A 26775-nucleotide genomic window follows, 5' to 3' on the forward strand; every position below is an offset into this window, starting at 1 on the left:
CTCTATATTCCCTTTCCCTAGTCTTCCCCCCTACCTCCTACAAAGCTCATCTTTCCTTATTACTGGCTTTTCTGTAGCCAAAAGAGTGTTAGTTGAGTCAGATAGGGAACTGGGTTGTTGTGATCACCTCTCTGGATAACTTTTTACAGTGCTTTCCCTTGGCTTACATCACCCTGTAAGGAGTGAGAATTAGTCCATTTCACAGAGAGCTCCATTGCCTATATTCCTATTTCCATTAAAAAAAGTAATTTTGTATAATGCCAAATTTGATAGTTACTCAAGAAGTAAAGTACTTTTTAGAGATTGGTGGTGATTTTAAAATATGTCAGTTGCTCATTATAAAAAAGCCCCAAAATGATATAATGCCACAAACTATTAAAAAATGATAATTTCTTCTGTGAAGCCTGGCCTTATTCAGTATTGTTTCTAGAAATTGCCTTTAAAAAGCAGAATTACTCTTTTAATCCTGTATTTCCTTTGACTTAATCTTGGCAAATATTTCTAGAAATCTGATTTAGCTAGTTATGGCAGTAGGAAGCTCAACTTTTGGGTGAGCAGATGAGTGAAGAGTAAAATGGAAATTTTTCCTGTATTTAATATTTGAAAAGATTTGTTCATGAGACCTTAGAAAAGCTTTATAAAACAGATTATAGCCCATTTTCTCAGCATTCAGTACCAGGTCCATTTCTTAACTACCAAAGGGGAGTTGGCAAGTAAATGACATTTGGCTTATAATACACTGATGGATTGAGAGTGAATGGTCCAGGAACTAGGCTTTTGTAGATGAATTTTAAAAGAAACCCCACCTGTGAAACTCAAGTTCTAGTTAAAATTACTTTTGGGACATTATTAGCTTTCTTGTGAATAAATATATATATTGAGAAATTACCTTGGTCATTGGAAAGTTAAGAGTGTTGCTTCCTGGGGGCGCCTGGGTAGCTCGGTCGGTTAAGCGTCCAACTTTGGCTCAGGTCATGATCTCACAGTTCGTGGGTTTGAGCCCCACATCGGGCNTAAATTTTTTAAAAAGTTTAAAAAAATAAAAGAGTGTTGCTTTCTATATTTATATTCCAAAAAGGAAAAGAGGAAGGTCAGGTCTAGACTGAATAAGCTAATAGTTTTAAGTTTCAATTTTTATTTTGGCTAAATATACTCCTAATAATTTAAGCACACTTAAAAATACAAATGAGTATGTGTACTTCATCATTTTTTAAAGCATATATGTATTTAAGGAAAAACATAAAATCTTAAGTACATTATACCTAAATGCCTTTTGCTGTAAAATAGTAATAGTGTTTGACATCAAAACTGTAAAATATACTTTCCTGATAGTCCTTAAGTCTGTTGAATATGACTTGCCTTAGTTATGATTAATATCTTTTTTTGTTAGGATTGGAAAATAACGTAATCTTGTCATTTGATTTCTAGAGGAAAAAATCTAGAGGACAAAAAAGTTAAATACAATTTGCTAACAGATTATGTTGCTCTAGATACAGAATTTCCATCTACCTTTATGAAGTATAAATGTTAAACTTACATTTTTGTAAGGGATTAATTTAAACCAAATCTATCATTCCCAAACAAAAGAGTGAAATCCTCAATTCTTTTTGTCTTTATACTGTCTTGTTCATTAAAAACTGAAATTTCATCGGGTATCTGGGTGGCTCAGTCAGTTAAGCAGCCTACTCTTGATCAGGTTGAGTTCTTCATCTCAAGATCATGAATTTAAGCCTGTGTTGGGCTCTGTGCTGGGTGTGAAGCCTACTTTAAAAAGTAAATTGAAATTTTGTTCATAGGTTTATTACATGTGCTCACTGTAGAAATATTAGGAAATAGAGATTTAAAAAAAAAACTTGGGGCGCCTGGGTGGCTCAGTCGGTTAAGTGTCTTACTTGGGCTCAGGTCATGATCTTATGGTTTGTGGGTTCAAGCCTGGCATCGGGCTCTGTGCTGACAGCTCAGAGCCTGGAGCCTGCTTCAGATTCTGCTTCTCCCTCTGTCTGCCCCTCCCTGACTCATACTCTGTCCTCTCTCTCAAAAATAAACATTAAAAAAAATTTTTTTTTAAAGAAAAAAGAAACAACTACTGTTAACATTTTGATGTATAGCTTTCTAGATTTTACTTAACATATTTTAATTAACAAAACAAAATTATTTTCACAAATATAAGTGAGGGAAAAATGACATTGAAATATATACAGATAACTTCATTGATAAGTGGTATTTTGTGCCATTGTGTCATTAATTTGCCTATTTAATGATATTGTATGATTTTACAATAGATCACGTTAATGTTAGAAATTTAATAGTTTCCAGGAAGTCTTTGTTATCTCATTAAACTTGATTAGTAAGTGAAAGTATTAATTACTTTGGTGAAAATTTTGTCTAAATAGTGGAATTCACACTGAATGTGACTCATGATCTTTTATGATCAGAATTGTGAGTTCATGATCAAAACTGACTTTAAGTTCAACCGAACTGATTTTGAGGTGGTTATTGGTGTATGGCAAAAAGAAAAAGCAGGATAGTGCAGCTAGTTTTTCACAAGACGAAATTTAATATGAGACCATTAAGGGAAATTTTAAAGTATCAACTTGAGGTTGTGTCTTTACTCTTAAGAAATGGTGACTATTGGTATTAGTTCCTTTAAAATGCCATTATTTGGGGTGCCTGGTTGGCCAGTTAGTTAAGTCTCCAACTCTTGATCTCAACTTAGGTCTTGATCTTAGGGAGGTGAGTTTGAGCCCTGCGTTGGGCTCCGCGCTGGGCATCAGCCTACTTTAAAAAAAAAAAAGTGTCCTTACTTGACAAAATAAGGTACTCTTATGTCAGGCTTTCCTTTTCCCTCTGTCCCCAGTTATACTGACCCATTGAATCCCATTATTACAGATTAGATCTCCTAAGAGAGCCTTCTTCCTTTCCTACCCAAGTTATACCTTCTAGCTTGGAATTTTTGCTATAACTCAACTACACTACATTAAAACATAAACATTCTGGGACACCTGGGTGGCTCAGTCAGTTAAGCGTCCCAGTGTCTGCTCAGGTCATGATCTCGCAGTTTGTGAGTTCGAGCCCCACGTCAGGCTCTGTGCTGACAGCTCAGAGCCTGGAGCCTCCTTCAGATTCTGTGTCTCTCTGCCCCTCCCATACTCATGCTCTGTCTCTCTCTGTCTCTCAATAATAAATAAAAATGTTTAAAAAATTAAAAAACATAAACATTCTGTCCTCAAGAACAAAAGAAGTCTTACTTTGACCTGTGCAGGCATTCTTGAAGATTTTGCAGGTTTGGTTCTAGACCACCACAATTACACAAATGTTAAGTGTGCAGTAGTAGTATGTCTCAAAATATATACATACCTTAAATTAAAAATACTTTATTGCTAACAAATGCTAACCATCATCTGAGCTTTTGGTGAGTTTTCACCTTTTTACTTACTGGTCTTTCCTCGATAATGGCTTCATACTGACCAGGTTGGTGGTTGCTGAAGTTTGGGGTGACTGTGGCAATTTCTTAATATAAAATTACAATGAGGTTTGTTGGCTTTGATTAACTCTGCATTTCAAGAACAATCTCTAGCATGGTAATATTCTGAATCCTTTGGTATCATTTCAGCAGTCTTCACAGCATCCTCACAAGAGTAGATTCTATTTTAAGAAATCTCTTTGCTCATTGATAAGAAGCAGCTCCTCATCTATTAAGGCTTTATCATGAAATTGCAGCAATTGAGTCACATCTTCAGGTTCCACTTCTATCTAATTCCATTTCTCTTGCTATTTCCACCACATTTGCACTTAACTTTCTTCATAGAAGTCTTGAACCCCTTAAAGTCCTCCAAGAGGGTTGGAATCCATTTCTTCCAAACCCCTATTAATACTGATACTTTGACCTCTTCCCATGAATCATGAATGTTCTTAATGGCTGCTGTAATGGTAAATCTTTCCAGAAGGTTTTCAATTTTCTTTGCCCAGATCTATCAGAAGAATCACTATGTATGGCAACTATAGCCTTACAGAATATATTTCTTAAATTATAAGACTTGAGGGATGAAGTTGTTCCTCAGTCCATGGGCTGTAGAATGTGTATTATATTAGCAGGCATAAAAACATGAATTCTCACTGTACATCTCCAGAGCTCTTAGATGACCAGGTGCATGGTCAGTGAGTACTATTTTAAAGGAATTCCTTTTCAGCGGGTCTCAACAGTGTGCTTAAAATACTCAGTAAACCATGAGGTAAACAGATCTGCTATCCTGGCCTTTTTCCATTTATAGAGCACAGGCAGAGTAAACTTAGCATAATTCTTAAGGGCCCTAGAATTTTCAGAATGGTCAATGAGCATTGATTCCAACTTAAAGTCACCAGTTGCATTAGCACCTAACGAGAGTCAGCTTGTTGTCCTTGGAAGTTTTGAAGGCATGGATTGACTTCTCTCTAGCTATGAAAGTGCTAGATATTATCTCCTTCCAGTAGAAGGCTGTTTCATCCACACTGAAAATCTGTGACTTAGTGTAGCCACCTTCATTAATTATCTCAGCTAGATCTGGATAAACTGCAGCTTCTGCATCAGCACCTGCTGCTTCACCTTACACTTCACTGTTTACTGAAACAGCTTTTCTTAAGCCTTGTGAATCAATTCTGCTAGCTTCAAACTTTTTTTTTTCCTCAGAAAAAAATTGAAGAGAGGGTTTTGCTCTGGATTGGGCTTTGGCTTAAGGGAATGTTATGGTTGCTTTGATCTGTCCAAACCATTAAAAGTGTCTTGGTATCAGCAGTAAAGCTGTTTTGTTTTCTCATCATTTGTGTGTTCACTAGAGTAGTACGTTTAATTTCAAGAACTTTTCTTTTGCATTCACAACTTTCCTTTTTGGTGCAATAGGCCAAGCTTTCAGCCTATCATGGTTTTCAATATGTTTTCCTCACTAAGCTTAATCTTTTCTGGCTATTAAAGTATAAATGTGCAACCCCTCCTTTCATCTGGACACTTAGTGGCCATTGTCAGGTTATTAATTGGCCTAATTTCAATATTTATGTCTTCAGGAAATAGGCCTGAAGAAAGGGAGAGATGCCCTTGTCAGGCCAGTCAGTGGGCAGTCAGACAACGTTTATGCAGTCTTTATATGCAGTTCATGGCACCCCAGAACAATTACAGTAGTAACATCAAAGATCACAGATCAGGATAACTAGAATAATGAAAAATTTTGAAATGTTGCAAGACTTGCCAAAATGTGACACAGGCATGAAGTGAGCAAATGCTTCTGGGAAAATCACACCAGTAGACTAGTTGGTTGCAGCGTTGTCACAAACCTTCAGTTTATAAGTGTAGTATCTACAAAGCACAATAAAATGAGGTATGCCTGTATATGCTTAACTTTCATGGATATGTGTACTCAGATTTAACCAGTATTCTTAATCTGACTGCCATTTCTAGGACACAACTCAAATTTGCTTTGTATAACCCAAATTTTAGATAAAAATATGAAGAATATACCAGAAAACATAAGGAGTTCATAGTGTCCAAAGTGAGCACAGATAGGATCACAGAGAGAGGCCATATTAGCCTGGCTTCTGAGTTTCTGGAACAGCTTTTCATCCTGTACCCAGTGTGACCCTCATTTTGTGACCTTCCAACTCCTGATCACCCACAGATGTTTTGTGTGTGTCAAATTGGCATTTTAGCCATACCTGTGGTTCCCAAATGAAAAACAAAAATTTTTCTTTAAAAATTTTTTTCCATAGTTCCTGAACTAGAATTTGCCTTTTAACATTTTCTGACTTGACAACTTTCTTAATTCTAACACCACACAACTTCCCCAGTGGGAGAGGAGAGGGTATGGAAGAAAAACTGATGCAGAGAATGATCTAAAATAGAAACAGACTCTCCCCTCTCCAGTGTATCTCTTGAGATTTTCATATTCTTCTCCTAAAAAATAACTGAGTGGATAGCATTTTCTTACAGATTATTTGCTATAACCATGGACTCAATTTTAGTATTCTTTAAATAGTTTCTAATACGGAAGTTAATCCAGGGTGAAGCACAGCAAGTGCTTCAAGAAAGATGCCTCTGAAGATCCTATAGCTGCTAACATTTTATTATTTTTTTTCTTTTTGGCTTAAAACAGCAGAAATTTATTCTCTTACAGTTCCGGAGACTGACAGTCCAAGTATGGCCAGACCATGCACCATCTGACCACGCTAGGGAAGGGTTCTCACCTCTCTCCTCACTTCCAGCAGAGGCTGGCAGTCCCTGGCTTGCAGCTTCATCACTTCTGTTTCTGCCTATGTCTCTCATAGCATTCTCCCCGCATGACTCAGTCTCTTCATACGGCATCATCCTCTCTGTGTCTTTATTCTTAACCATTCTTACCTTTGAGAGCTAATTCCATTTCTAGCTTGAGAATTTACATACCTGAAAGTCTGACCTTAGAAAACTCTAAGGACCTAAATGCTTATTAACACTACAGGCTTTGGGGAAGACTGACAAATATAACCTAAGAACAATCCTAGAATTTTGTGACTTGACATTAAATTATAATTCAGCATATTGTCACTAATGGAATGGTGGACACTCCCACACATAAGAATATAGTGGCCTCTTTTTCATCTTAATTTACAGAAACATTTAATATACTTTCTTCTAGCATGAGATGAGTTTACTTTCTGTCCATGTTCTTGGAAAATAACAGTATACTTTGGTTCTGCTTTTCAATCAGTAACAAGGTGGCCTGCAGTAAGTTTTTTTCCCCTTGCTTTTTTTTTTTTTTTTTGATAAGTTAAAATATATTTCTGAACATATTGATTCTTTGAATTACCTGTTATACTTCTGGGCAAAATAAGGCCTTCTGTGACCCAATAGGCAAAATCCCTAGTATATATTTTACTATCAGTCATCTTGGCCTTTCCAGTGCATGTGTGTTCTCCCAGAACCATAGAAGTGTAATTTAGTAAGATCTAGAGGCTGCCCCTCATCTTGAACCTCTAAAAATGGAAATTCAAAGGATTTGGCTTCCTGGAGTGAGTGTGTGATCATAAATAACCCATTACTCACGCCTGGCTTAAACCAGCAACTGTGATCACAAAACCTAAGTTGTAATAGAAAAATAAATGAGTATCATCACCTGCCTGATATAATTAATTATTCTCATTTTAAATGGCAGAGGTTTCAGAGTTGAAGTTCACTCTTTCTCTGGCTGCCGTTCATTCCTTTTTATCTACTCCTAGCAAATTGTCTTTCATATCTACTTATATGCTTTCAATATAGGTAGCCAGAGTTATAGAAACTTTCCCCTTCGAGGAAAAGGAGAAGAAAACCAAACTCAAGTTTCTTTTCTTTTCAGTATCAGAGCTGTTAGGTCTTTTGAGCCCTTCAAAATCATGAAAAATAATAAACAGACTTAGTTGGGAATCACAGAAATAATCTTTTTTTTTATGTTTATTGGCCTTTTTTTTTTTTTTTTACAAATCATTTATTGTCAAATTAGTTTCCACATAACACCCAGTGCTCATCCCCACAAGTGCCCTCCTCCATGCCCATCCCCCCTCCTCCCCACATCCATCAGTCCTCAGTTTTTGTCAGCATTAAGAGTCTCTCATGGTTTGCCTCTCTCCCTTTCCCCCACCATTTCCCCCCTTCTTCTCCCCCTTGTTCCTCAGTTAAGTTCCTCCTAATCCTCCTATACATGCAAACATATGATATTTGTCCTTCTCTGCCTGAGTTATTTCGCTCAGTATAACACCCTCAAAAAAATATGGAACGCTTCACGAATTTGCATGTCATCCTTGCGCAGGGGCCATGCCAATCTCTGTATCGTTCCAGTTTTAGTATATGTGCTGCCGAAGCAAGCATCAGAAATAATCTTTTTAATTGATGTAGTTAGCTAGTTCATTAAGTTAACATAGGCCACTGATAGCTAAATATGGGAAAAGTAATTTTAGCAAACAGTAATACCAACGGTCTTTATTTGATCGCCAAAGAATAATGTTCTAGGACTAGATATTAATTTTAGAATTAAGTTGAAGAGATCTAAACAAATGTTTGAATGCTGGATAAGGGACTAAATTTCTCTTCCTAGCCTATTAGTATAGGTTGAAGACAGTAAAGTTCTTACCTATATTTTGTGACTAATGGGTTACTAAAAATTTTTCCCATTGGATATATAATCTCTGTTTCAGACTTTAATTTTCAGCTAGTTTTCTGTCCAGAGTATATTTAGAATATTTTAAAAGTTTGTTTATTTTGAGATAGCACATAAGCAGAGGAGGGGCAGAGAGACAGAGAGAGAGAGAGAGAGAGAGAGAGAGAGAGAATCTCAAGCAGGCTCCGCACTCTCAGTGTGAAGCCAGATCAGGGCTTCAGCTGACAAACTGTGAGATCATGACCTTAGCTAAAACCAAGAGTCAGATGCTTAACTGACTGAGCCACCCAGGCTCTCCGAGAGTATATTTATAATTTATAATGTAAAGCAGAGAACCATTAATTGTGCTTTAAAGGAAACTTTAAGAAGAATAAAGTGTAAAATCTTCCTGAATAAGAATAACTTAAGAAATATTTCAGAATAGTTATTTTGTGGTGGCCTAAGAAAAAGTAAAATGATAGTGAACCATCAATTCAAGGGTAGCTCTTCCTGCATTAGAATTACCTTAATTCAAAACATGGCCTTCTTTCTGTCCCCAGAATTGTGATCCAACAACATATTTTTATAGGTAAACCTAAATTTATACCTTGTGTACCTACTGTTAATATGACCTTGGTTTACTTAACCTTCCAAGCACAACTTTTACTAGAGTTTATAACCTAAAAATGTATCCGTGTTAGGAAAACTAACATACTCTAGGCTCATGATTGAGTATCATTAACTTCCTGAAATTAAAAAATTCTTTTAGAATCTACTCTAGATTTCCTTTTCAAGGTAGTATTTACATTTTAAATAAAGAGGTATTATTTTTGGCTTCCCAAAGAGTAAATTTTTGTGTTTAAAACAGATAATGCCTTTAGATATGCTTTTACTAAAGGATCAGAATTCAGATAAACAAATTTTTTGACTCTATTTCTAACAAGCTGCATTGTCCTATGCCTTATAAAAAATTATTTTGGTGAAATTAGGAGAATGTCATCTAGTACCTGGTACAAGGGTGTGTGAAGGCTGGCCAGGTGGTCCGAAGTCAGCTGGATTGCTTGCATCCCAAGTGATTCTGTGAGCATTCCTTATTGTAAAGATGCAGCTTCATACTGAAAATACCATTTTGACCTTTTTATATATACTCACTTCAGCGTAACTTTTGTGTACTTGGAAAGTCCCACTTGATGTTTGACATGGTTGGTGATGCGACTGTATCCTACTATAGATAAAATTTGGGTTGTACATATATAACTGATTTGCCTACAGAGTGCTACAAAGTAATCCAGTCTTTCTAGTTGAAAAAAATTTTAATAGACTTTATTTTGGGGGGAAGTAAAACTGGGAGGATGATAAAGAGATTTCCTGTATACCTCCTGCCCCTACCCATGTATAGCTTCCCTCATTATCAGCATCCCCCAGCATAATGATACATTTGTTATAATGAGTGAACCTAGAGTGACACGTCATTATCACGAAGTTCATAGTTTACATTAGGGCTCACTATTAATGTACATTCTGAATTTGTAAAAACTTGTGATAACAGGTGTCCCCCTTTATAGTATCATGCAGAATAATTTTACTGCCCTGTAAATCTGTACTCTGCCATTTCATCCCTCCCTCTCCTCAACCCTGGGCAACTATTGATCTTTTTTACTATCACCATAGTTTTGCCTTTTCCAGAATGTCATATAGTTGAAATAATATAGTATGTATAGCCTTTTCAGATTGGCTTCTTTTATTTAGTAATATGTTTTTAAATCTCCATGTCCTTTCATGAATTGATGGCTTTTTTTTTTTTTTTTTGATGATTCATTTCCTTTTAGCACTGATATTCCATCATCTGGATGTACCACAGTTTATCCATTCACCTACTAAAAAATGTCTTGGTGCTTCCAAGTTTTGACATTTATGAATAAAGCTCTATAAATATCTAATTACACAGGTTACCTCACCCCTAACTACTATATATTTACTTGTTTTTTAATTTTTTTAAATTTATTTATTTTGAGAGAGAGAGGGCATGAACAGGGAGAGGGCAGAGAAATTAAGAGAGAGTATCCCAAGTAGGCTCCACACCAGAAGCACAGAGCCCAACACAGGGCTCGAACTCCTGAAACTGTGAGATAATGACCTGAGCCGAAATCAAAAGTCAGACACTTAACCTACTGAGCTGCTCTGGCACCCCTGCATGTTGTTTTTTAAGAAATATCATGTCATCTGTGAGCAAAGAGGATTTTATTGCTTGATTTGTGGTTTGGTGTCTGACATAGATTGGGGGAAATTCTCAGTCATTATTGCTTAAGGTATTTTGTTTTCTTTCTTCTGGTATTTTCATTATGTATATGTAACATCTTTTGTAACAGTCCTTGGATATTGCATTTTGTGTGTTTTTCAGTCTTTGTTTTGTTTTTCAGTTTTGGAAGTTTGTATTGCCGTATTCTCAAGTATAGAAATTCTTTTCTTGGCAGTGTGTAGTTTACTAATGGGACCGTCAGAGGCATTCTTCATTTCTTGTATAGTGTGTTTGATGTAGCATTTCTTTTTGATTCTTTCTTAGGATTTGTATCTCTCTTACATTACACATCTGTTCTTGCATGTTGTTAATCATAGTTGTTTTGAATTCCTGATCTAATCATTCTAACATCCTTGCCAAGTCTGCCTTTCTGTGCTTGCTCTAGCTCTTCAAACTGTTTTTTGCCTTTTAGTGTTCCTTATAATTTTCAGTGGAAAGGTAGATACGATGTATTAGGTAAGAGGAACTGTGGTAAATGGGCCTTTATAATGTAATGGTAAGGCATGGGGCATGGTAGCACTCTGTAGTCCTGTGATTAAGTCTGTCTTGTTGAGCCTGTGCTCCTGGACTGTGGTGATCTTCAACACTGCTTCTCATTCCCTTCTTTCAAGGGGAAGGATGGCTTGTGTGGCCTGAAATTGGTATTTCCCTTCCCCCCATGTGGTAGGCTAAATGGAGCTAGCATTGGGTCTTTCTATTTTCCCAGGTTGGTTAACTCTGATAACACTCCTACAGGTTATGTTCTGGTAAAATAGTTGTTGGTGAGGGCAGACCTTATTAAGAACAAAATGCTCTGGCATATTTCAAAATGTTTACTTTTCCTCTCCCCCTGTTGGACGCATGAGAGGATTTTTCTCCAGTGTTTACTGTGAGAACCTGGTAGAACTCCTGGAGGTAAACTCAAAAAAGTTGAGGGCTCTCCATGACTGGGTCATCCTGTGGTTGTGACCGCTTAGACTTATCCCACTGAGCCTCCAGCAATTCATCAATTACAATTCAGGGTTTTTTTTGTTTGTTTTTTTTTTACCTGTATTTCTTCCTGCTAAGGTTTCCTCTCATAGGTTTCTGCTCCATTAACTTGTGATGCTCTGTATTTGCCCTCTGTCTTTTTCAGAGCACCAGTTTATGCTATGACCTCACTTCTCCAGTAGATCTAAGAAGAGATCTTCACTTTTTGGCTTTTTTCAGCTTTTTACTTGTCAGGATGGAGTGGTAGCTTATAAGGTCCTTACATGTTGGACTGGAAACTGGGAATTAGATCTTTTTTTTAATCAATAATTTCTTTTAAGTAAATACTGTTCTGCCATTGCTGAAAAACCAGAATCAGGGATGTTTGTACTGTTAGACCTTTTAAGACACATTCTTAGAAATTTCATAATGATAAATAAATTGTTCTTGAGTGCCTGGCTGATTCACTCAGAAGAACACATGACTCTTGATCTCAGAGTTGTGAATTTGAGCACCACATTGGGTGTAGAGATTACTTAAATAAATAAACTACAAAAAAGGTAAATGGATCTTTAGTATAGTAAGTCTTTGGTAAATGAATTCATTATTCCAACGCATGTTTTATTAGTTAAAATCAATGAATATTGTTTTTTTCAATTATAGGAAAATGTTAAGCATAAAGACTATATTGACCATCAGAAAGATAAAGTTGCTTTAACTCTGGCTCGTCTAGCCCGCCATGTTGAAGTAGAGAAACAGCAGAAAGAAGAGAAGAATAGAGCATTCAGGGTATGTGGCTATTTTAATTGGCGTTTTACCATATTTGGGTTTTTTTGGTTTATAATACAATTTGTATACAATATAATACAATTGTAAAGAGAAACTTGTCATCAAAAAATGTATAATTAAATCCAAGTTCAGTATGGACTCTAAATATCTCATTAATTTAGTAGTAATTCATGGTAAGTTTTTATATCTGTCTTTTTGTTAGATTCTGATCATATATGTATACAAGAGAAAAATTGGAGTGGGCTCTATTTTTGGGAATTAAAAATCATGAGATTTCTTATAGTAGATAAGCAATTAAGGGTTTCTGATTACTATATCACAGGCATGATAAGAGTTTACTGGTGCTTCTTCTGTAGACATAAGCTATTAAAAGAAAGATTATTTTCTACTAAGTAGAATCAGACCACTTTCTCAAACTTGAGCCTGTCCCTTCAGATTAAATCTTACAAAAAGGAAGGAATTTTGAATCCGGTTTGTCGAAGAGTTGCTATGTGGAAAATGAAGTTTTATATAGAATCTCTAATGATGTAAATCTTTTTCTTCACTTGCTTTAGAAGGCCCTGGATGAATTATTTAAAGAATCCCTCAGTACTGGGGCACCTGGCTGGTTCCATCAGTCAATAGAACATGTGACTCTCGATGTGAGCATCATGAGTTTGAGCCCTGTGTTGGGGTAGAGTTTACTTTAAGAAAAATTTTTTTTCAATAAAAATAAAAAAAGAATCCCTTAGGGCTGACAAATGTATGTTATGAGTAGAAAGTAATACTAGGACTTTGGGAATGGAAATTGAAGGGTGCCTGGTTGGCTCAGTCAGTAGAAAATGCAACTTTTTTTTTTAGAAAGAGGGCTCACTTATGTAAGGGCAAAGGGCAGAGGGAAAGCAAGAGAAAGAATCTTAAACAGGTCCCTTGTTCTCAGAGCCCAATGTGGAGCTCAGTCTCACAACTGAGATTGTGACCTGAGCTGAAATCAGGAGTGAGGCCCTCAACCAGCTGAACCACCCAGGCACTCCTACAACATGCACCTCTTGATTTCAGAGTCATGAGTTGAAGTCCCATATTAGATGTAAAGCTTACTTTAAAAAAAAAAAAAAAAGTGGAAATGGCTCTGCCAGCAGCTTGTTTGGGTTTCAGCAGGTCACTTTGCTTTTATAGACTTTGTGCTTTAATTTGGTAGGGACTAAGTTGGAGATGATCCCCCAGGGTGGGATAAGCACTATGATTTTATAAATTTTAACATCTGTGTTTTAATTGCTTGTCTGTTGGTTATCTTAAAGGAATTTGTATATTTCTATAGCCTGTTTAATATCTCCATAGAATAAATTAATATTCTTTGCATTTAGAAGTAGGTGTGTTTGAGGATGTTTACTATATAATGTAATACCAATTACATTAGAGCATAGTATTTTAGTTGTATGTTTAAAATGCTTAATGCACAAAGATATAAAAAAATTAGGATTATTTCTTTCCTGACAGAAATAATAATCAATTTTAAGGAAGGTTTTTTTCCCCCCAAAACTATGTTATGTGTGTTGTTATGGGTCATGGGGAAAATCTCAAGAGGGGTGATTTGCAAGCTGTCCTTTTCCACAGATTTCCTGAATGATGCTAGCTTCTTTTCCTAGGCAGTGTTCCTACATGGATAATAAAGTGTCTGTGATGAGTTCAGAATCTTACAAGCACTATGATACTTAGTGCTTTTATCAGGGGTGGTTTCAGCTTCCACCCATATAAATTTTGATATATTCTATTAAAGATTTTACCTCAGCGTTGAAGGAATTTATTGAAATTGTGAAATTCTTGTTTAATCAGTTGTGAAGAATAAATTTATATCTCTTCTTAAGATTCCATTCTTTTTTGTTTTTTTAAGTTTTTTTATTTTGGGGTGGGGGAGGCAGAGAGAGAATCTCAAGTAGGCTCTAGCACAGTGTGACATGGGACTCAATCATGACCTGAGCCAAAATCAAGAGTCAGACCTTGACCAACAGAGTCCCAGGTGCCCCAAGATTTTATTTTCTAAGGGAGAAATTAACATAGATGCTTTAGTTCACTTCTTGCCAATCCATTCATGATTTTTTAAAATTTGGTTTCCTGTATAGATAACTTTTTTTTTAATTATATGACAAAAAAACAAAAATAAACAGGAAGATGATGAAACTAAAATAATAATTGTTGAAGAATTCTAGTGGATGGTAACTCTGACCAAAACTAGATATAGTAGGCGCGCCTGGGTGGCTTAGTTGCTTAAGCATCCGACTTTCGCTTAGGTCATGATCTCATGGTTTGTGGGTTCGAGCCCTGCGTCGGGCTCTGTGCTGACTGCCAGCTCAGAGCCTGGAGCCTGTTTCAGTCTGTGACTCCCTCGCTCTCTGACCCTCCCCTGCTCATGCTGTCTCTCTCTGTCTCCTAGAAATAAATAAAACATTTTAAAAAAAAAAAAAACTAGATATAGTAGAAAATATCTTTCAACTATTCTTAGGCCTTTGTGAAATGTCTTACTATTAAGGTGAATTGTTCATCTTTTGTGATGGAGTGGTTTTATAGAAAAAAAGAAAAGTCATTAAAACTTTCACTGGATATGGAGCACCTGGCTGGCTCAGTCAGTACAGTATGCAACTCTTGATCTCAGGGACATGAGTTCAAGCCCCACTTTGGGCATAGAGCCTACCTAAAAAGAAATTAAAAAAAAAAAATCTTGGGGTGCCTCAGTGGCTCACTTGATTAAGCCTCCCACTCTTGGTTTCAGCTCAGTTCATGATCTCGTGGTTCATGGGGTCACACCCACATGGAGCTCTACACTAACAGCTCAGGGCCTGCTTGGGATTTTCTCTCCTGTTCTCTCTTCTTCCCTACTCATGCGCATGTGCGAGCCCGTGCGCATGCTCGCTCGCTCTATCTCTCTCTGTCGCTGTCTCGCTCTCTGCAAATAAATAAACTTAAAAATCTTCACTAGATAAATTACTTTCAGAGATAATATTGTGTTGACTGACAAGCTTTGCTTGTGGATATACTTTAGGAGTTAAGATGATGTGTATAAGAAGAGCTAAAACCAGGGGCGCCTGGGTGGCTTAGTCGGTTAAGCGTCCGACTTTCGCTTAGGTCATGATCTCGCAGTTCGTGGGTTCGAGCCCCGCGTCGGGCTCTGTGCTGACTGCCAGCTCAGAGCCTGGAGCCTGTTTCAGAGTCTGTGACTCCCTCTCTCTCTGACCCTCCCCTGCTCACGCTGTCTCTCTCTCTCCTAGAAATAAAGCATTAAAAAAATTTAAAAAAAAAAAAAAAGAAGAGCTATAACCCTAAAGTTTGTGGAAGAAGCTTCATGACAGAGGAAAAGTAGTGGCTAATTTGGGGATGACTTGAGCCAACAAGTGTTTTTTGAGCATTGACTATCTATGACCACAGATTCAAATTCTGTTATTAAAAATGTCAGAACTTTTAAAATATCTGTTTGTTTTTAAATTTTGACAATTTACAATAAATAGGCTGTTAGCTGGCATGTCATTGTACTTGATCCTAATTAATCTAAGAGTTTTTATTGTGATAGATTTTTGTAAGGAACTTTAATAAGTGATTTAATTTTGTACATTAGAAAGTATCTTTGGAGTCTTACAATATTGCTTTCTTTGAATAAATTCTCTTTGTTTTCCATAATGCATTATTCAGAACACTATTACTATAGGATATACTTTGAAAAAAATATTTGATGATTTCTTGAGATATTGCATATTCTCTGTGTGGAAAATCACACAGACGTTGACACTTGAAGGATTTACAAGTCCTGCACTAAAGGAACCTTTTAAATTTTATAATAAAACCATTCTTTCTATACTTAATTTGATTATAGGGAATTTTTTAAATCTCTACACAATGCTTGTTAACATCTTTGAGAATTAGTATCTTATGGCTGTACTTTGAACAATGTTGTATAGAAGATTTTTTTTAGATTAAAATCATGAATGCCAAAAAATAAATAAATAAATAAAATCATGAATCCCCCTGTTCCTCTACTGACCATTTTTGAAAGATCTTTTTGTATTGCTAACTAGGCCATTCATTATTCTGGCCTGTCTCTTGCAAATCTAGCATTTGTGACTATGATTTCTTTTAAAGAACAACCTTGTTAAGATGCAGTATGGTATACTAGTTAAGTGCATGGATTCTAGAATCAAATTATGAGAGTTTAAATCCTGGCATTGTTATTTATCCTTGGGCAATTTATTTGACCTTTCTGTACCTCAGTCTTCCCATCATAAAATGCAAATAGTAATAGTACCTGTCTCACAGAGTTATTGTGAAAAATCCAAAATGCTTTTAGAATAATGCCTGGTACATGGTAAGTGGTTAGTAAGTGTTAACTGTTAGATACAGCATGACCACAGAGTATGCAAAAGATTTGTAAGTAATATATAAGAAGATTTAGACTAACAGTCTAAAGCATAAGTCTAGTTTCATGGTTGGCCCTGGCCTGCCACCTTTTTTTGTAAATAAGATTTTGTTGGAACACAGCAGTGCCCATTTGTTTACATGTTATCTATGGCTGTTTTCATGAAGAGTTGAGTAATTGCAGTAGAGACTGTGTGGGCTGCAAAACCTAAAATATTCACTGGTCTGGCCCTTAATGAAAAAAGTTTGCCACCTCTAGATCTAGATGTCAATAAATGCTTTATATTGGCACGTACTAAGTACTAAAGAATATCTGCTCTTATTAATATTATTCACTGAACAAATATTGAATAGACTTCTGTACGCTTCAAAATATATGTGGAAATTTTGAAAAGAATGTATATTGGTTTAAAAATGAAAATAATCATTCATATTTCCATTCCCAGAGATAATCATTGGCATTTTGTATATTTATTTTCAGCATTTATTCCTCCTTTGCAGCAGATATAGTTACATATAGCTTGAAATTAATCTTTATTTGTATTTGGCCTCATTTGTTTAATACTATTTGGTGACCTCCTTGATACAAAAATGCATTCCTACTTCACTGAAAAAGTTTGATTAATGTTTTAACTGACTTTCATGAAATATGTATATAAATTAAACGATACCCATTGTTGGAACTGTAGGTTGTAGCAAACTTTGTGCAAATACAGATAATGTTGGGATCATTATCTTAGAGTATAAACCTTTGTTTTGACTTACCTCTTTGGGACAGATGTCCAGATATGTTTACAGGGATAATGGATTATCAGTATTTTCTGATCACTAATGTGTTAAAATCTTTTTTCAAGGAATCCAGGCTAGTAATCATAGGTTAATTAATTTTCTTCTTAATATCTTTAGGAAAAAATCGATTTTCAGCATGCTCATGGGTTACAGGAATTGGAATTTATTCGAGGACATTCTGATACAGAAGCAGCAAGACTGTGTGTGGACCAGTGGCTAAAAATGCCAGGTATTCTTTAGAGATCAGAGTGGAACACTGAGATTATTTAGCTTCCCTAAAGTCTTAATGCATTATGTCTGTATTCAGTTGCTAATAAGTGTATAAAGTGTTGAAATTTAGTTTCAGTAATTAATAATGGCCTACTTTACCAATTGTCTTTCTACATTGGCAAACGTGTAATTTGAATATAATAGGTCATTCTTGATCTCATTAGATATTGCTAATTTACTTGTGTTATTTCATAGTTATTACATGAAATAGTACTTGTGTCTGTGGGAAGGTTTTTAATAGATTATTTGGGATCAGGAAAGACTTCCCTAATGAAATGGAGTTTAAGCTGAGACCTAAAGAATTCATGTTTACTTACTTATTCATCAATGCAGCCTGTGTAGATACTTTGTAAGGAAGTGTCCACATGGGAGTCTCATCTAAAGCATTGGGTAGCTCTTCTCTAACTCATTGTAGACCTGAGATTCCTGAAAGAGTCACTATGGAACATTTTTCCCCCAGCAGATAATTCGATGGAATCTTTTAACAGCCAGTGGGACACTCATACCATGGTAGCTTTTCTAGCCTGTCCTGTTGACAAAACACTAAGCCTTTTAAAGGCTTGGGATATCCACAGAAACTTTATCTGTGCATATAATCTAGCAGAAGATTTAATTGAAAAAGCCATTAGAAATATCTGTGCATGCAAGGGCACCTGGGTGGCTTAGTTAGTTGGCTTGATTGTGGCTCAAGTCATGATCTCACAGTTTCTTGAGTTTGAGCCCCACATTGGCCAGTGTGCTGACACTGGAGCCTACCTGGGATTCTCTCTCTCTGCCCCTCCCCCATTCTCGCTGCGTGTCTCTCTAAACATAAATAAACATTAAAAAATAATAATAACTGTGCATGCAGTACTCAACTTGAACCTAGATATCTTGTTCTGAAGTTGTTTTCAGAGGGGTTTTCTTTGAATCAAATTACCACTAATAAGATAATTCCAAAGTTCTCTAATACCCTGTTTTTATCCTGTTACGTTGAATTGAAATGTTGGCATGTCTGTCTCTGTCAGACTGCACACTCTGGGGAGAAAGACCAAGGTTTATAATTCTTTTTTGTATGAGTGCCTGAAAAGAATGCTCAGCATAGAGATATACTCAATAAATGCAGGTTGAATATTAGCCAAAGTAAGCTATAAACATTTGCATATGAATACAGAAAAGAAGCCTAGGACTTGGGTTCCAAATGTGACTGTCCTTCAACTAAACAAAGGAATTGTTTGGCATACCAGACCTACTGTAGCAAAAGTTACTTAGAAATTGTGGTCAATGGTTTTGCCTCTTGGGTGGTTTTTTTGTAAGGCTTAGTGTTATAAAAAATTCCTCTTGATAAGCATTATGTTCTTAGTGCAAGTTAATGACTCATTTCAGTGGTTTCTCCTTAGCCATATCAGAGTCACCTGGGAGCTTTTAAATACATACCTGGGCCTCACCCCCAGAGATAATTCTAGGGCATCTGTAGTTTTGGAAAGATTCCTAGGTAGTTTTGATAGGGGAATGGACTATTTTATTTATAAGATCTCTTCAAAAAATCATTTATCTCATGTGAATCTAACACCTTCAAATCCTGTCTGAATGCTAGTTGGGCCAGTAATATGCCCCTTTAGGCCTACCCCAGCCTCCAGTTTGGCAGAATATTTTAAATCATTATAAAATGAATTCATGAGCATCTGTTTATGTATCTGTCTGAGCAGGTCAGGGGGGAACAAATGACTCATTTAGCTCTGTGTTTATGTCTTGGCAAGACTTGTTATTTTATATATCTTCAGGTCACACCTGATTCATTGGTGGCTGATGAGCTTAAGCCTGGATTTAAGATCTTTAGTTATATTCTTTTTATGTGATTGTTTTATTTTTTTGCTTGCTCCCTGCAACAGTACTATAAAACTAAAATTTAGGATCTATTGCTAGAACAGCTGCTTTAGCACTGACTATATTTGGTACGATGCTATTCCATAAATTATCTTTAGAGAGTGCTGAGATATAGGGTATAGCTGGGGAAACAGATGAGTCATTGTTTTCTTTAATTACAGAAAGTGAGATTCTACTTTAAAGTAGCACTAAGGGACTTGCTCAGTCTATTCCAAAGTATCCAGCTTTGTAATTCAGTTCTTTGATTAGAAGTAGTTTAAGTACTTTATTTATAATTACTAGAAATTCGTCTTTTTTAGATCTTTACAGTTAGGCCACTTTGCATACATTTGAATACTTCATAACTTAAAAACAACACTCTCTGTACTATTTAAGGAAAAGAGTTGTTTACATTTGTGTATTTTGAAAAAAAATTCTGTATTTTGCCTTTCCATGAGTAAAGCTTATTTTCTTTCAATTTATTGTTTTCTGCTATTGTTTTTAGCCAAAGTCTTTATTTGGCTAAATAAAGATCAAAATGGAACAACATCTAGAATGTGGACAGACAGTAAATAAAAATTGCCATAATTCTGACTACATTAGAAAATTAAGGATAAAAAGATGGAATGTCATTTAGTGCCTCTTTAAAATTAAAATATGATTAATGCTATGCTGTTGGCAGACACATTGATAAACATTTTGGCAGCTTTTAATGGAGGCCTTCCCCCATGAGGACTAAAACAGCAGAAAAGCAGTTGAAACCTTAAGTTTTTATAATAACCATTTGGAGATCTTAAAACTAGGTGATGTTAAAAGAATAATAATTCATTCTATTTAAATCTTTTAAGTTCTATTCAAATCTTTAAATCCTGTCATAAACATAGAGAACTTAGTTTTCCGTTGTATGAGATATTTAAGGCATTGAAACAATCCATAAATAATAGTAAAAGGGAGTCAATAATCAAACAGTCTGTGTATAACCATGTGATATAGTCAGAATCCTCCTGGCAGTTTTACATTTCATGGCTTATACAGTGAAACTAAAAAAATTCTGTCATGTATCATGCATTGGTAGTTTCCCTGGGAACAAAATTTGGCCCAGGGTATCAGTCTACAAGAGTTGTGTGATTATAAAGAACGAGAGGGGAGAAAGAATGGACCAGAATAGAGGAAGATTAATTGAGAGAAGGGAGTGAAAGGGGTACCTAGCTGGCTCATTCAGTAGAGCCATGTGTCTCTTGGTCTTGGAGTTACGAGTTCCAGCCCCTCGTTGGGCATAGAGTTTACTTTAAAAAGAAAGAGAGAAACTAGAGACAGGCAGACTTTGAAAGGAGAAAAAGAGGGGTGCCTGGCTTAGCCGGTTAAGCATTTGACAATATGATCTCACAGTTCGTAAGTTCTAGTCCTGCATCGGGGTCCATGCTGACAACTTGGAGCCTGGAGCCTGCTTCAGATTCTGTGAAGCAGAATTCTTCCTCCACTGGCGCGCTCTCTCTCAAATAAATAAAGATTTTTAAAAAAATTTTTTAATGAAAGGAGAAAAAGAAAAGGGACAAAATAGAATAAATAGAAAGGAAAGAGGTAGTAACAACAAGTATATCTCTGCTTTGTGTTCTATAAATTTATTACTGAGATCTGCATTATTTGATATCCAGGTTGGAACTTACTTATCAATGGCTGGTTTCTTCAGAAAGTACCACTCTTACTCTCCTTGCCCCCCCCGAACTCTCCACTCTTCCTTGCTCTCTCAGTTGCATTTTTTAACGTAATTTTCAGAAAACTCCAATCTTTTGTAATATAGCTAAGCCTTCTAATGTGTTTAAGATCGTTAAAAGAGGGGAAAAAATTAGAAGATCTTTGCCAGTTTATATAAATAAGGGAGGATGGGGTCTGTGGAGCAACTGCTTTTGTAATTAATATTTAATGTTTGACATTTCTTGGCAGTTGAACTTAAGAAAACAGAGTTTTTTCCTCAAGAGAATGTTACTTAAAGATGTTAACAATATTTAGGATGCCTGGAAGGCTCAGTCAACAGTGCATGCGACTCTTGATCTTAGGGTGTTGAGTTCAAGACCCACACTGGCTATAGCAATGATAAACATGCTAACAAACTTAATCCTCATCGCCTATTTCAACACAAGAAGGAGCGGCTGAGTTAATAGAGCATGCGACTCTTGATCTCCAGTTGGGAGTTTGAGCCCTACATTGGGTGTAGAAATTACTTTAAAAATAAAATCTTTAAAACAAAAAAAAAAAGGATTTTAACAGCTTTATTTGTCCAAAATAACTATTTTTAGGTTTTCATATATTTGATTTGAAAGCCAAGAAACATTTAATTACAATTAGGATAACCCAATTGATGCTATATCGTAGTTTTATTGTTTTGCCATAATTTTGATTACCTGTCCAAAGGGCAGATAATCTGAAGTAGAAACTAAGAATTTGTATTCCAATAATGCAGGACTCAAAACAGGCACAATTAATTCTGGAAAAAAAAGTTCATTCCGAAGAGGAGGCCAAATGCAGGTGTCTGGGAAACCAATTTTATGTCCCATAATGCACTGTAACAAGGAATTTGATAATGGACACCTTCTCTTAGGACATTTGAAAAGGTGAGTGTGATACTCAGAATAGTGGATACTGAAGAGCAGATGTGTTACAGAGTGATTGCATATAATGAAAGCATGATGCACTCATGCCATTGTAATCATAGCTTTATATTCCAAACAAATCATTTTATGCTCTTATGACAGTTATTTCAAATTTGTATTTCTTAGGTTTCCTAGAAGGCTTAAAGTCAGTTTTCTCTAGTGATAATTCTTTTCTTTAAAGACATGTAGCATTTAAGTATGTATTTATTCCTAATATGTCTCATAAAATTCAGAGCAGATTTTTTATATTGACATGCAGTTGAATCTGTTGTAGAGAAATCCAGCCCATAAATGCAAATTTCAAGAGACACACTTACAGATATTTGGTTTAGCCTAAAGAAAGCTAATATGGTATTACAAAACAAATGTTAAAAGCAAACCAGATGTAGCAAAATTAATAAGTATTCTATTTATAAACCCATCTTATTAACTTACTGAATTTTTTAATAGTAGAGCTTGAGAAAGTAAATATCAAGGAAAAGCAGTATTAAAAGCATTAAACATTCCTACCTTCATAATCTCTCCTCCTAATAGTTTAAAGATGGAAACCGAGAGTTTGGGGTCTCGCAACCTTTTTCATTTCTAGATGTCTCAGCCTCCTTATGAATTTACCTATAGAGACTTTTGTATGGCATTCAGCATTCTATAAATAACTGGGTAGCACACTATATCTAAAGACTTTTTAAAAGTCTTTGAGGCAGTTTAAAATGACACATACTTATTAAATGATTAAAAAGAACACTACAAGTATTAAAATCCATTTTTAGGAAACAGGTGTGTGCCAGAAAATCTTGACATGAGATTATAATTCGTTGGTTCATTTACAATTATTAGTAAATGTTGTGGCAAATAAGGCAAAAAGGAAAAGATGATGGCTCTATGACTTTCAGACTGGAATTCCACCTGTTAGGCAAGATATGCTTAAATCCATTTTATTGAATCTTGGGTACTTTTATGAAATCTTGAGCTAACTGTTGGTCACTGTTTGAAGGGATTGTGTGGCACTTAGGAGCCATTTGATATTTCTTGAATATGAAGAACATTTTCAGTATTCAGTAGAAAAGTGTAAATTTCTGAGTGCGGTGTGTGTGTGTGTATGTGTGTGTAAACAAATCAAATGCTGAACAAATGCAACATAGTTTGCCTCCTAAAATGTGGACTTTTCTAATGTTACCTCTCTTTTGCCAAGTAGGTTTGATCACTCTCCATGTGATCCAACAATTACACTACATGGACCATTCATCAATTCCTTTGCTTGTGTAGTATGTTATAAAAATTTTGCTACTCAACAGCAATATAGGGATCATCTTTTTGCTAAGGTAAGAGCATGTCCTAAAAAATACCTGAGAGTAGGTATTTTTTCTAGAATGGAATTGGATATAGATGTTTCCTTGCTGCTCTTAAGCCTGCAGTCACTAGTGGTGTACATAAGAGTGAAGAGTAAAATGATTTGGAACACTAAATTTTTGTGGGCAGGTAAACTTTGTTACCAGCACTCCTAAAGATTGTCATAGAAACCCATTCTTTGATGGAGTTGCTCTGTGGAATTAACCTTCTTCAAAATGCTTATGATGAGAAATAGAACCTTAATCTTAAGTCCACTGCCTTTCACTGCCTGTTGAAATGTTGGAGCCATGTAGTAAATAAAACAGCAATTCGTTTATTAATGCTAGTCTTAAGAAATCTAGTATATGAAAGGTTATTTTATGTAACTCTCATTAAGTGTTGAATCTCAAGGGACACAGGTTGATTCGTGACATATGCAAATCTGTATAATATATGGTTCTGTTGTGCATGTTTCCATATTTGAAATTATGTATCTATAATGACTTATTAACATTACAAAATGTTAATTGTGTAATATGTTCACTGTGGAAAAAAATTTTAAGTTTTTTAAATATTTTTTTTAATGTTTATTTAGTATTGAGAGAGACAGAGCACAAACAGGGAAGGAGCAAAGAGAGAGAGTGGGACAGAGGATCCAAAGCCAGCTCTGTGCTGACAACAGAGAGCCCAATGTGGGGCTTAAATTAGAAACCATGAGATCATGCCCTGAGCCGAAGTCGGACACTTAACCGACTGAGCCGCCCAGGTGCCCCTTAAGTTTTTATTTTATGAACACTCATTGTTCATCATGACAAGTGCACTCTTTAATCCCTATCACCTATTTTACTCATCCCCTCTAGTAACCATCGGTTTATTCTCTGTAGTTAAGAGTCTGTTTCTTGGTTCGTCTCTCTCTTGCCCCTTAGCTCATGTTTTGTTTCTTAATTCCATCTGAGTGAATTCATAGGGTGTTTGTCTTTCTCTGACTAACATCTGCAAATGGCAAGATTTCATTCTTTTTTATGACTGAGTAATATTCCATTGTGTGTATATACATATATATATATATATATACGCACACACACACACACACACACACACACACACACACCACATCATCAGTCGATGGATACTTGGACTATTGTAAAGAATACTGCTATAAATATATGGGTTCAGTATCTCTTTGAATTCGTATTTTTGTGTTCTTTGGATAAATACTCAGTAGTGCGATTACTGGATCATAAGGTAGTTTTATTTTTTAACTTTTTAAAGAACCTCCATACTGTTATCCAGAGTGGCTGTACCAGTTTGCATTTCCATTTACAGGGCACAAGTGTTCCTTTTTCTTTTCCACATCCTCGCCAATACTTGTTGTTTCTTTTGTTTTTGATTTTAATCATTCTGAAAGGTATGAGCTGATACCTCATTATGGTTTTCATTTGCATTTCCCTGATGATGAGTGATGTTGAGCATCTTTTCATGTGTCTGTTGGTCATCTGAATGTCTTTTGAGAAATATCTGCTCATGTCTTCTGCCCATTTTTTAATTGAATGATTTGTTTTTCAGCTGAATTGTGTAAGTTGTTTATATATTGTTTATTTCTGCTTTTATTTCCCTGACCTTGGTAGACATATCTAGAAAAATGTTGCTATGGCCAATGTCAGAGAGATTACTACCTGTGCTCTCTTCAAGAATTTTTATGGTTTCGGGTCTCACATCTACGTCTTCAATCCATTTTTAACTTATTTTTGTGTATGGTGAAAGAAAGTGGTCCAGTTTCATTCTTTTTTTTTTTTTAATTCTATTTTTTAAATGTTTATTTATTTATTTTGAGAGAAAGAGATTGAGAGAGAGAGAGAGAGAGAATCCCAAGCCGGCTCCACACTGTAAGGACAGACACAGGGCTCAAACTCACAAACTGGGAGATGATGACCTGAGCTAAAATCAAGCATCGGACCCTTAACCAGCTGAGCCACCCAGGAGCCCCCAGTTTCATTCTTATGCATGTTGCTGTCCAATTTTCCCAGCACCACTTGTTGAAGAGACTATCTTTTTCACATTGGATATTCATTTCTCATTTGTGAAAGATTAATTGACCATATAATTTTGGGTTTATTTCTGGATTTTCTGTTCTATTTGATTTATCAGTGTTTCTATTTTTATGCCCATACCCCACTGTTTCAGTTACTGTACCTTTGTAATATAACTTGAAGTCTGGAATTGTGTTACTTCCAGTTTTTTCTTTTTCAAGATTGCTTTGACTATTTGGGTTCATTTGTGGTTTCATACAAATTTTAAGATTATTTGTTCTAGTTCTGTGAAAAATGTTATTGGTATTTAAATAGGGATTGCATTAAATTTATAGATTGCTTTGGGTGGTAAAGACATTTTAACAATATTTGTTCTTTCAATTCATGAGCATAGAACATCTTTCCATTTGTTTGCATCATCCTGAATTTCTTTTATAAGTGTTTAATATTCTTCAAAGTATAGGTCTTCCACGTCTTCGGTTACAGTTATTCCTAGGTATTTTATTGGTTTTGTTGCAGTTGGTTCAACACATACAAAACAACATGATATATCAATAAGAAAAAGGATAAAAAACAGCATTCTATAGATACAGTAAAAGCATTTGACAAAGTACAATATCCATTCATAATAAAAATCCTTCAACAAAGTCTAGAGGGAATATAACCTCAATATAAAAAAGACCTTATGTGAAAAACCTGCAGCTAACATCATACTCATTTATGCAAAACTGAGAGCTTTCCCCTAAGGTCAGGAACAAGACAAGAATGTCCACTCTCATCACTTTTATTCAGGATGGTACTGGAAGTCCTAGCCACAGCAGTTGGGCAATAAAAATTTCTTAGTAGGAAAGAACTCTAGATGCTGGCGAGGATGTGGAGAAATGGGCACCCTCTTACACTGTTGGTGGGAATGTAAACTGGTACAGCCCCTCTGGAAAACAGTGTGGAGGTTCCTCAAAAAACCAGCAATAGAACTCCCCTATGACCCAGCAATAGCACTGCTAGGAATTTACCCAAGGGATACAGGAGTGCTGATGCACAGGGGCACATGGACCCCAATGTTCATAGCAGCACTCTCCACAATAGCTAAAACATGGAAAGAGCCTAAGTGTCCATCAACAGACGAATGGATCAAGAAGATGTGGTTTATCTATACAATGGAATACTACATGGCAATGAGAAACAATGAAATCTGGCCATGTGTAGCAACATGGATGGACCTTGAGGGTGTTATGCTGAGCGAAATAAGTCAGGCAGAGAAGGACAAATATATGTTTGCACGTATAGGAGGATTAGGAGGAACTTAACTGAGGAACAAGGGGGAGAAGAAGGGGGGA

The 26775-nt window shown here is 35.8% G+C and overlaps 1 protein-coding gene and 1 non-coding gene across 2 annotated transcripts in view; one reads left to right on the plus strand and one right to left on the minus strand.

Moving 5' to 3' along the window:
• LOC144235557 (E3 SUMO-protein ligase ZNF451) overlaps positions 1–26775 on the plus strand; it is an 86255-nt gene that overhangs the window by 21142 nt on the left and 38338 nt on the right. The window contains exons 4-7 of the mRNA XM_077769109.1: positions 12022–12147; positions 17434–17545; positions 21893–22043; positions 23275–23401. Of these exons, the coding sequence (XP_077625235.1) occupies positions 12022–12147; positions 17434–17545; positions 21893–22043; positions 23275–23401 (516 nt within the window). The remainder of the gene's footprint in view (positions 1–12021; positions 12148–17433; positions 17546–21892; positions 22044–23274; positions 23402–26775) is intronic.
• Positions 7740–7843, minus strand: LOC144235562 (U6 spliceosomal RNA). Its single transcript, XR_013336252.1, has one exon. It is a non-coding gene; the product is annotated as a U6 spliceosomal RNA (small nuclear RNA).

The sequence above is a fragment of the Crocuta crocuta genome, unplaced genomic scaffold (genome assembly GCF_008692635.1).
Source record: "Crocuta crocuta isolate KB4526 unplaced genomic scaffold, BGI_CrCroc_1.0 scaffold205, whole genome shotgun sequence".
Taxonomy (NCBI): Eukaryota; Metazoa; Chordata; class Mammalia; order Carnivora; family Hyaenidae; genus Crocuta; species Crocuta crocuta.